Here is a 12086-nt window from a genome sequence, read left to right on the forward strand (position 1 = left end):
CACTGAACATTCTTAGAGCAGGGCCTTGCACTTATTAGTGATTTTTTGCATTAAGACGGATTCTCACATGTGGTGTTGCTGGGTTGGGGGACACGCAGAATTCTGAGGGTTGTGGTACTTCTGCAGAATTCTCCCTCCCAATATCAGCTGTGCTCCCAGTACAGACAGTGCTCTGTTTCTTTACATTCTTGCCAACAAATAATACCATCATTTAAAAATACTGTCTCCAGGACTTCCCTGGTGGTCCAGTGGGTAAGATTCTGCGCTCCCAGTGCAGGGGGCCCAGGTTTGATCGCTGCTCGGGTAACTAGATCCTGCATGCATGCCTCAACTGAGTCCGCATGTTGCAACTAAAAATCGCACAGGCCGCAACTAAGACCCGGTGCAGCCAAAATAAACAAATAAATAAATATTTTTAAAAAAAACATCGTCTCCATTGATAGAAAAAAGTTACTGTCCTTGATTGCTAAGGAGACTAAAGTTTTTTTTCATCTTCCTTGGTCACTGATTTTTTTTTCCTTCTGTAAATTGAATATTTATATCCTTTCTTATTCTTGATTGTATATTTTTAAAATCAAGGCTTTTCTTTAATGAGAAATACGCATTTCATCAAAGACGGAATGCAGAGTCTATGGCTCATTTATTCTCCGGAGAAGATGCTTCTTTTTTGTTCCTCTAATCCAATCAGATACTGAGACTAAAAGATTTTGGCAAATTAATTTCTGCATGTGAGACTGTCGGTGTGTATAAGGATCCTAGCCGAGAAAACTACATTTTAATCCCAGTTACTCAAAGTTGTGAGGACACTTCGTGTCACACTGACCAGGGTTGCAATCCCCACTCAGCTACTTTCGAGCACTCTGACCTGGGAATGCTCCTCAGCCCCTGAAAACCTTCACTTTCTGTGCTGTAGAATGAGGACCCCTGAGGTTGCCGTGCGGTTTACATGAGGTCTGGGTGGATGTGATGGGCCTGGTGCTGCGCCTGACACCTAGGAAGGGAGAGGGGGGTTCATATGTCGCTGGTGCTGGGTCAGGCCTCGCTCCTGATGCTGTAAGAGGCCAGGCAAGTGAAGGAAGGGTGAAGTGCTTAAATAACTTGTCTCAGACCAGCTGGGGGCCCAGCCCTGCTGGGACAGCAGTATGCTGATTAGATCAGCAGTGATAAAAAAGCCAGCAGGGCCCTTGGATGCGCCAAGGCCGAGGCAAGGAGAGGGAAAACTAGAGAAATCCTGCAGCTGAGTGATGGGCAGAATGGGTGTTGCAGTTTGCCGCCGGTGGTCTCCTCGTAATCACTAATGTTTATTGAGTATTAAGGTAAATGCTGCCTTATCCCCATTTTGCAGACGAGGGGACTGAGGCACAGAGAGGAAAACAACTTGCCCAAGACAGCACAGCTGGGGAGTGGCCCAGCCGGGACTATGGCTCCTTCTCGATGTGGCCCTGGGTGAAGGGTCTTTGAGGTCTGTACCCAGCAAGTGCCTCCCTGACCTGCTTCTCGTGCTAAGTGTGTGCAGTGTGGGTCAGACCGCGTCGGACTGGAGAAGGAGGAAGGTGCAGAGGCGGCTCTGAGACCACGTCGGGCGTTGTGCAGAGTCTGATTCAGTGGACATGATGGGACTGTGGCCTCCACCCAGGGGGCCTTTAGTTCCATTATAAGATGAGGCCACTCATCCTGGATCTGCCACACCATCTTCGAAGGGCAGAGCCTGAACTCTTGGGCCTGGCATTTGAGATCCTCCTAGAACTGCCCCCCCTAACATTCTGGTCTCATTGTCCGTTCTCCTTACCTCACGCCCTGAATTCCAGGCAGGCAAACCACAGCTAGGCTACTCCAGGCCTCCCTTGCCTGGAATGCCCTCTTCCTGTCCCTGATTCCACACTCTTACTGTTCCTGTGAGTGCAGCCTCCTCCAAGAAGCCTTCCCCGGTGCCACGGGGGAAATTTAGGCATTTCCTCGTCTGGCCCCCCAAGACACCTCATTCTTTTCTTCGTCACAGTTCTCGTGACAGGTCCCTCTCCACACTAGCCCAAGAGCGCCTGGACTCCCAGACCAGGGCGCCTTCATTTTTCTGTCCTCCGGGCTGGCCTCCACTCCAGACCTGATTTTGAGTTGATGAATGAATGAACGAACGTACAAGCGAATGGTCGGCAGATCCGGGCCTCGGGAGTGCTCAGCAGTGCTCGGCAAGTGCCAGCTGGATGCAGTGCTCGGCAAATGCCAGCTGGATGCAGTGCTCGGCAAGTGCCGGCTGGATCAGGGGTGGTGGCCCAGGGGGCCTGCACGTGCTGCAGCCCCAGAAGCACGCTGGATGCACCTCGGAACACATGCGTACCAGCCCCCTTGTCTGTGTTTGGAATTCAGGTCAACAGATAGCTTCGTGTAGTTTGCTTTGTACTCAAACCTCTGTGTCCCCAGGCATTGGAGAGACGAGGATGTGGAACTGAATGATGGCTGTCCTGGAGTAAGTTGCAGCCCATTAGTAAAATCCACTTCCTAGAGGAGGGTTGGGGTGCTGGTCTTGGGGTAGAGCCAAAGCCTCGTGTAACTTTGTCATCACCCAGCTGGTGGGCTCACCCCTGGGGAGGCCGTTGTGGGCCAGGTGTCATCCCTACCTCGCAGAGATGCTAGGCCAGGCTGGCCAGGGAAGGGGGCACAGAGGGCACTGGGTCGGGGAAGCTACGCAGGCGTGGACTGTGGGTGATCGGTGGTGGGGCCCATGCGCTGGGCAGGGGCTGGGTGACGCGGCACACAGATGGAACCCGTGAGACCCTGGGGGGTCCGGGGAGCCTGGGAGGGTGCAGGAGTCGGGGAGGGGAAGCACAGAGGTAGCTGAGGGGTGTGACCTCGGCCCCGTCCCATCAGTGTGCCCTGACCCCTCGGATGCTCACGTGGAGCCTGTCCTCTTGTACCTGCTTCTTCCCTCGTCCTTCCTGCCCTGCCTGACGCTGCGGAGTCACAGGGGAGAGGTGCCCTGACGACTCTGGGTGACAGTCGAGGGCGCACGAGGCTGCGAGAGAGAAGCAGCCACGTGACCCCTAGTTCTCACGCCGCAGCTGGACAGACAACTGCATCAGCTGCCTCAGGGGCCGCCCTGCAGCTGCCGGGCCACCTGGCCCGGGGAACGGGCCCAGCAGCTTCCTGGGAGTGTTCTCAGAGCCTTTCTGGGGGAGGGAGGCACAGTGAACCTTCTGGAATCTGAGCCCCAAGTCAGGGAGCGGCTGGAAGGCTTCCCGAGTCCTCCCTGAGCGGACGTCCTCCCGGGGCTGTTGGGCCTCCTCATCCCCAGGGAGCTGCCGTCCGCCCTGCACTCACAGCGGGCCTACGTGCAGCTCATGCCTTGTGCTCTGCCCAGCCCACTTTCTAGAGAAGGTCAAGGGCGGCGGGAGGCGTAAGCCACTTGCCCAAGGTCCCACGGGGGGGCGGACGGGGCCTAGCCCTCGGCAGTCTGACTCTGAGGCCGTCTGTGCTCTGAGCCACTCGTCTCGCCTCCCTCTCAGTTGTGGGGGGCCCCAGCCTCTCCCGTGGGGGGCGGCGTTTGGCTCGGGTTTGCCCGGTTCAGACGCGGAACCTCCTGGGAAGGCTTGCCGGAGGACGTCGGGGCAGAGCCCTGCGCCGGGCGGGCGGGGCCGGCGGGGGGCAGGCCAGGGGCACTCGCCACGCTGCCGCCGCTCCCCGCCGCTCGCCCAACATGTGACAGAACGGCTCACGACCCACTTTTATTTTGGTAGAGCTTTTAGTCCCCATTTACATGTTTTGTTTTTCCTTTATAGTCCCAAGTGTCGAGCCTAGCGGAGCACAGATGTCTCACCAAACAAAAATAGCTCCGCTCCAAGGAGGGCTCTGCGGCCACAGGCGTTCTCATGCTCTCAGCAAAACCAAGTTCTCTTGCCAAGTGCTCTTTGGGAGGATGTTTGGAAAAAATGTCAAGGCATTCATTTTTCTCTCGACCTTTTCGGTTGAAATTGCGGGGCCTTAACACTGGAAGTAAAAGAAGTTATAAATAAAGACGCAGCCAATGGCCAGGCCTGGCCTGCTCTCCCGACCGGCCACTGATGGTTTCTCTGCAGCTGTTACCAAGCACAAGGGTCCCGCGGTGGCCCTGCCTCTATGAGAGGAAGTTAACAATCATTTCCAGACAGCAGAGGGACCAAGAGCAAGGTTTCCACAGTAGCGAAGAGGGGAGGCCTAAAGAGAGAGGGGGCGGCAGAGGCCAGCGCCCAGGAGGCCCAAGGGGTGGGCTTCCCCTAGACGGTACCATCGGAAGGTGCGTCTGAGAATGTTTGCTCAGTCTGTCCTGGAGTTTGGAAGTGTCGGTTCTTTACTGCCGTCTGGTTCTCCGGCAGCACTGACCATCTGCTGGAGGGGTCTGGGTGGGTCCGAGGGCACCTGCTGGTGATGCATCCCAGCTGGCTCTGACTGCATTCGCTCTCCTGCACTCTCCTGGCTATGGGTGGGTCCCAGGCTCCTGGCCAGGGGGCTGGCTGGCTTCCCCAGGGCCCACATCCTTCCAGGGAAGCCAGGACCTGAGTTGCCTGCCGACATGAAGGCCACCCACCAAGGCCACAGAGGGGATGTGATGGCGGGGCTGAAGGTGTATCTGCTGGTAAAGATGGCACACGTGGGCCCCGGTCTGCCCGGGCTGGAGGCCACCTTGCTGTGGGGTTATTTCACGCAGGATAACGAGCCGTTCTTTTGCCTTCGTGCTGGAGGACTTCCTTCGGCAAGTCTGGTCCAGCCCATGGTGCGGAGAGGTGGGTTCTTGGCAGTGCTGGGGTTTACTGCACTTTTGGTCCTTTGGTGGCACTGACTCTCTGTTGTGGGGCCTGAGGGTGCCTGTGTGGGGTGCGTAGTGCTGGCTCTGGGGCCCGTGGAGGGTAGGTGGCTGCAGAGTGACTCCCTGCAGTGGCGTTGCCACCCGAGGGGCCACTGGAAGCCTCGAGGCTGGCAATGCGGCAGCTTCAGGCACGCAGGGAAGAGGCGTAATTTCCACTTTCCAGGTCCTGGATCTGGCTGGCATCTTGTGCAGTGGCCCCAGAGTCCTGTCTTGACCACAGCTTATGATCTCAAGGTATAAACCCAGGTCCGCATGAGACAAGCAGCCAGTGATGGCTTCATATACTCACTAGTTAGTTTTTCATGGGAGAGATTTTATTTTGGTTTAAAAATTTGTTTTTAATTTTATAAATGTAATATGTTCACATTGGAAAATTTGGAAATTATGAACAATCCGAAAGAAGCAGCTTAAAAAAAAAAATCCTTTTGTAATCCACCGATAACATCAATTAACATTATGGCATATTCTCTTCCAGCCCCCTCCTTCTTTTAGTATTTTTAAGCATAATTGAGATTGTGTTTTACGTACGGTTTTACCGCCTGTACTTGTCAGCCTTGAAATAGGCTCATCTGCATTTTCTATATGGGCTGCAGGGAGAAGGCCAGATTGCTGAGGTTTAGCTGAAGCTGTGGAAGAAGGAAATCCAAAAATATCCTTCTCATTGGCTTTGCACAGGCAACACCATGGCCTCATGTTTTCCTTCTAGTGAAATAGAGGCCGAATTAGCCACTAAGAGTGACGCCCCTGACGGGCGCTTGGTGATTACGCTCACAGAGTGTGTGCTGTGCTCTCGGCCAAGACCACAGACGAGGAAGGGGCTGCCACGGGGGGAATGCCGAGCCCAGCCCCTTCCTGAGGAGCTCCTCGAGAGCTCTCCAGGGTCTTCTGCAAAGCAAACACTTTACGGGGAGCTGAGGGGTCTTCTGTCAGACACCCACTACTTCTTCACCCTAGTCCCACCCTGGTTACAAGAGAAAACAATCTAAACCATGGAAAGCACTTGGAGAGACTTATGCTTCTGACAAGATGGAGTAGAAGTCCTTTCCCTATTCCTCCTGCTCAGTGCAACTAAAACCCTGGACATCAGCTGTGAAACAAACATAAGAAGACTCTGAAAGGTGGAGAGAAGAGGGCAGACCGGCCAGGGACCGCGGGACCCAAGGAATGAAACGATGGTGCGTTCCCTGGGTTTTCTTTTTGCTTCGTAGACCCCATACTTGGAAGTGAAGAGGCCAGCAACCCGGCAACACCAGTGGACACAGAGGAAAAGCCCCCACGGAAGCCTGCTCTCTCAGGCAGCCTAGCAAGACAGAAACTTACAGACGATAACCACTCTACTCCAGCCCAATACCACAGAATAAACTGGTCTCTTCCCATCCATGCCAGCAAGGGCCCAGTGGGGAGCCTAGACTTCCACCTTCTTGAGGCTGTAATGAGCCCCTCACCACTGGGGTGGGGGGTGGATGTCAGAGGAAGCCAGGTAGGTAGGGAGCCAGGGCGATAAAGAAGGCTCCTCAGCTGGGGTGTCGGTGGTGGCCACATGGAGATTCTGTGCTTCTACCCCAACCAGCAGTAAAAAGGCCGCCCCCTCCCACTCCCACTCACAGTGTCGATAGAGACCACATGGGAAGCAATCATGAGGCATTCCTGGTCCTGCCAGCCAGGGTGGCCCCACCCTCACTTCAGTGTCAACAGAGGCCCAGTGGGGAACCTGGATTTCTACCCCCTCTGGCAGCTCTACCCTCTTTCACCTGCTGGAGCTGTGTGTTCCCCAAAAAGCCAGCCTAAAGAGAAGGTTTAAATAAGATCCAGAGTCTCATACCATAATACCCAAAATGTCCACATTTCAATACAACATCACTTGTCATACCAAGAACCAAGAAAATCTCAACCTGAATGAGAAAAGTCAGTCAGTAGACACCAGCAATGAGATGACACAGATGTTAGGACAAAGATTTTAAAGCAGCTGCTTTAAAAATGCTTCAACAGTCAATTGCAAATATGCTTGAAACAAATGACCAAGTAGAAAATTTCAACAAAGAAGTAGAAAGTCTCAGCAAATAGAAGATGCAAAGAAGAACCAACGAAAATCTTAGAACTGAAAAATACAGTAGCCAAAATAAAAAACTCAGTGAATGGTCTTGATAGCCCCTTGGAGGGGACAGAGGAAACATCTGTGAACATGAAATTAGAAAAATAGAGGTTACACAGTGGAGAAGAGAAAAAAATAGACTGAAAAAAAATGCATAGACATTTCACCAAATAGATAACAAATAAACACATAACAACAGGGGTCTCCAACCCCCGAACTACGGACCGGTACTGGTCTGTGGCCTGTTAGGAACCGGGCCGCACAGCAGGAGGTGAGCGGCGGGCGAGTGAGCAAAGCTTCATCTGCCTCTCCCCATCGCTCCCCATCGCTCGCATTACTGCCTGAACCATCCCACCCCCGCCCCCGGTGGGCGGAAAAATTGTCTTCCACGAAACCAGTCCCTGGTGCCAAAAAGGTTGGGGACCGCTGCAAAAAAGATGTTCAACGTTATTAGTCATTAGGGAAATGCAAAAAACCACAATGAGCTATCACTACATACCTATCAGAATGGCTAACATAATAGTGACAACAGCTAATGCTGAAGAGGATGCTGAGAATCTGATCCCTTAGACATTGTTGGTGAGAATATAAAACGGTACAGCCACTTGGAAAAATAGTTTGGCAGTTTCTTAAAAATCTAAACATGCAACTGTCAGGAATCCCCTGTCAGTCCGGTGGTTAGGATTCTGTGTTTTCACTGCCGAGGGCACCGGTTCAATCCCTGGTTGAGGAACTAAGGTCCCACAAGCCACGTGGCATGGCCTAAATAAATAAATAAATAAACAAACATGCAACTGTCACAGGACTTGGCAGTGGCACTCCTGGGCATTTATCACAGAGAAATGAATACTTACATTCACACAAAAACCTCTACATGAATGTTCATAGCAGTTTTTCTCCAAGCCCCAAACTGGAAGCAACTCAGATGTTCATCAGTGGATGAATAGTTAAACTGTATATCCATTGCACAGAATACTACTCAGCAAGGAAAAGAAACTATTGATACAGTAAATAGATCTCCAGTGAAAAAAGCCTATCCCCAAAGATTATGTGCTGTCTAACCCATTGTATATAACATTATTAAAATGATAAAATTATAGTGATGGAAACGGATTAGTGGCTGGAAAGGGTTAAGGTGTGTGATGGGGTAGGAGGGAGGTGGGTGTGGTTATAAAGGGCAACATGAGGGATCCTGGTGGTGATGAAAATCCTCTATATTTTGACTGTAAGTGTATCAATACTTTGGTTTTGATATTGTTCTGTAGTTTTGCAAGATGTTATTATTAGGGGAAACCACATGTGAATCTACAGTTATCTCAAAATAAAAGGTTTACTGAAAAAAACAATGAAACTGGGGCGGGGGGGAAACCCCTTTGTATGTAGCAACCCAGAAAAATGCCTGTGATATAATCTGAAGTGACAGGAGCCGATGACAAACTTTCTTGTTTCAGAGTGATGACAATTCTGGAATAAGCATGCTTGTTGGGGGAAAGAGACTGGAAGGCAACGTACGTTGAGCTAGAGGATTGAAGTCAACCTGTCATTTATCTGTCTGTCTGTCTGAACATTGGTCTCCTTCGGTCCTTCCTTGTTCTCCAGTGGGAGACGGATGAGGAAGAGGGTGGTTGCAGTGTAGGGTGCTGAGTCTGGGGTGGGTCTGTGCACTATGCGTGGAATTATGGGTAATGTTTTGTTCTTATCTCCAAGTTCCAAACGTGATATGGCTATATTAATTTTTTATGATGGAGGAAGTTATATATTAAAAAAGGAAACCACACGAGCAAAGTAAGGCCCTTCTAGCCATTCTTGGGGGAGCTCATAGGGTGCACGGGTCACTGCACAGTCGTCTGACAACAGCTCTGGATTCTAGGGACTCGGGGGGTGGGGTGGGATTTGCTCTGAGCCCTTTGCTGCTGGGGCTTTCCCCTGCACTTCCCTGACACAAGCGCATCCCAGAACCAGATCGCTGGTGGTGGGCCTCACAGGCCAGACACCCGTGTTCTAGTCTGTTCTCCCACAAAGCCATAAACCAGAAGGAAATTTCCAGGCAGTGGTGGGGCAGGGGCTGTCACAGGAGCCCATGTCTCCGTTCAGCAGTGATGTCCTCACCCAAACATGTCCCATGCTAGGTTCTGTGATATTGAGGTTTATAATAAGAAACATATATTTGGTCTTCCTCTCTGTTTCTGGCACAGAGCCCCGAAAACCTTTGGAACTTCCTAACTGATAAAGAGCAATAAAGGTATCTCATGTTCATAACAAACCCCTTTCAACCACCTCTGAGTTTATGTTAATGAGGTGACTTTTGGAAAGTCCCAGGGATGGGTCTGGTTGCCAGGGGAACCAACGTTGTGATTAGAGGGTTGGTACTTTCATTTCCCCCCTAACACCCCAGTGGAGGGGAGAGGAGCTGGGGGGTGCGGTCAGTCACCAGTGGCCGATGCTTTAGTCATTCATGCCTACGTAATGAAGACTCTGTAGAAACCCAGAAGGATGGGCTTCCGGAAGCTTCTGAGTTGGTGAACACGTGGAGGTGCTGGGAGAATGGTGTGCTGGGAGAGGCCGTGGAAGCTCCTTGCCCCTTTCTTCCTACCTCACTCTGTATCCTTTATAATACCCTTTAAAATAAACTCGTAAACGTAGGCAAATGTTCGTCTGAGTTCTGTGAGCTGCTCTAGCGAATTAATTAGTTGACCCTGAGGAGGTGGTTGGGTGCACCTCTGATTTATAGCGGGTAGATCAGAAGCACAGTGACCGCTTGGACCTTGGTATCTGAAGTTGGGTGGGGGACAGTCTGGGACTGAGCCCTTAACCGTGGGAGCTGACACTCTCTCCAGGTAGACAGTGTCAGAACTGACTTGGATTGTAGGACAGCCAGCTGGCGTGGGAGAATTGCTTGGCGCTGGAAGCTCCACGCGTTCTTAACGCACACTCTGCTCAGATGTGCACAGACCGCACGCCAGGTGACGGGCGAGGCCCACCTGAGACGCTCAAGGCCTCCCCTGGGCGAGCTGCCCCTTCCTGCAGCATCCCGTGGCACTGAGAGGCAAGTGTGAGTAAGGAGGGCATTTTTCTTCCCTTGGAAATAATTTTTGGTTGAGGTAGAGGGTTTTGTTTGTCTGCTTGTTCTTGGACCGAGTGCAGAAGTAAGGAAGGCCTGGTAAGGAAGGCCTTGCATCCTTTACTGGAAGTCAGTAAAGAGCGCAGGTCCTGCTGGCCGGCTTCGTAGGTCACAGTTCCCAAGAAGTCACTTGTTGGCCTTTCTCTGCTGACATGCATTTAGGTTTAGGGTTACGGTTTAGCTTGGGGGGAGTGGGACCCATCAAGCTGGGTTTCTGGGTTTTGCACCTATTTTTAGAAAGGGCACTATTTTTAAATTGAGAGCGGCCAGCTGAGTCTCCGTCTGTCCTTCAGAGTCGGCATTAGGAAGCGGCCCAGTGCTCTGAGACCTGACATGGAAGTGAGGCGGCCCCTTGCCTTGCTTCCTGGGTGGCCACCTTCATCCAAGAATTTCAAGGTCTTTTCTGGTATCCGTTCTTGGCACGTCTGGGTCCGTCGGGCGGGGAGGAAGCCCAGCTCCCACCGTCCCAGCATGCAGCCACAGACCTGGGGGCATCTGGCCTTGCTCAGGGTCACCGGGCAGCCGCTGAAGAGGCTGGCAAACAGAGCCTGGACTGTGCCTGCCAGCTCCCTGCTCCAGCCCAGGGACTGGGTGACAGCAGGTCCAGCTGGCCCAGAGGACCACTGCTGCCCCTCTGCCTTTGTGTGTGGTGGAGAAAATTGGACTTTATACCTTCAGAAACCTGACAAAACAAAGGCACCAGGTGGAGAGAACCCCTGCTGTCCTTGGAGGGCCTCTGGGGGGGTGGGCTCAGTGCGGCCCGCTCGGCCCCTGGGTGGCCGCAACGCTGGGCTTGGCCACCACGCACTATTTGTTGTGGGCAGTCATCATGCTACGCTCAGCGGGTGAGGCCCAGGGACAGGTGCGCTGAGCCCGGTGGTTCCCCAGCGCACCTGGCCCAGGGGTGGCACCTTCTCCAGTGTGTGTTAGGGGCCAGATCCCGGAGACAGGACATGTCATCACATCCCCTCTGCACGCCCAGGTGCCCTCCCGGTCCCCGGAGTCTGGTTACCATCATTGGGTCCCCCGGGACAGCACTCTCGGAAGCGTTGTCCTTGCACCCCAGGGGCACACTGCGACTTGTTTCCTGGTGGGGCGGTAAGCTGGGAGACCTTGGGTGCCAGCCACCACTTCGGGGCCTCTTTCCCCCGGTTTTCCCAACATTGACGCTAAGCCGTTTGGCTTAGGTGATGTGTGTTGCCGGCGTAACTGTAATGTAGGCCTTTGGAGTGCTGGAGCAGCTGGGCCCAGCTTGCAAGAGTCAGGGGACTTCCCTGGTGGCACAGTGGTTAAGAATCCACCTGCCAATGCAGGGGACACGGGTTCGAGCCCTGGTCCGGCAAGATCACACGTGCCGCGGAGCAGCTGAGCCCGCGAGCCACAACTACTGAGCCCGCGCGCCTAGAGCCCGTGAGCCACGGGAAGCCAAGAGAAGCCACCGCAACAAAGAGTAGCCCCCGCTGGCCGCAACTAGAGAAAGCCCCTGCGCAGCACCGAAGACCCAACACAGCAATCAATCAATCAATCAATAAGATGGGTCTGTCTTAAAAAAAAAAAAAAAGTCAGTTGCGCGCATCTCCCTGGCCCTGGCCAGCCGTGCAGCCGTGCCGTGTCGGTAGCTTGAATCGGCCGCGCTGCAGGTATGGACGCTGGCCGGCCGTGCCGTGTCGGTGGCTTGAATCGGCCGCGCTGCAGGTATGCACGGTCAGCAATGCTACACACCAGGGGTGACCCCCGACCCCACCAGGAGCCGGCTTACCAGCCCGCCTCTACCTTTTCGGGTCTTTTGTGCAGAGTTAATGGGATCCCAGCAGAAGCTTGGCCAGGTCGCCATGAGGCTGTTGGGGTGAGGGGTGGATGGGCAGCCGAGCTCTTCACCTCGGCAAGGAGGCCAAGGGTCTGAGGGTCCGCAGCCGTGCCTGGAGGGCGGTTTGTTCATCTGCGCCCCCATACCCTTTCTGGTGGATTCCCCCCGGCAACTTCGCTTTGCCCTGGAGCAGTGCCCTACCTCACGACCCCCAGTTCTAGGAGTGAGG

The 12086-nt window shown here is 53.3% G+C and overlaps 1 protein-coding gene across 5 annotated transcripts in view; it reads left to right on the forward strand.

The window, feature by feature from the left end:
* Window positions 1–12086, forward strand: part of LHPP (phospholysine phosphohistidine inorganic pyrophosphate phosphatase) — a 144387-nt gene that overhangs the window by 91751 nt on the left and 40550 nt on the right. The window contains exon 7 of one of the 5 annotated variants that reach the window (XM_082407375.1): window positions 3774–6742. The exons of the other annotated variants lie outside the window; for them this stretch is intronic. Within the exon in view, the coding sequence (XP_082263501.1) occupies window positions 3774–3792 (19 nt within the window). The 3' untranslated portion in view covers window positions 3793–6742. Of the gene's footprint in view, window positions 1–3773; window positions 6743–12086 lie in introns of those variants that run through there. 5 annotated transcript variants of the gene reach the window in all.

The sequence above is a fragment of the Balaenoptera borealis genome, assembly GCF_965194805.1.
Source record: "Balaenoptera borealis genome assembly, chromosome: 10".
In the NCBI taxonomy this organism is placed as follows: Eukaryota; Metazoa; Chordata; class Mammalia; order Artiodactyla; family Balaenopteridae; genus Balaenoptera; species Balaenoptera borealis.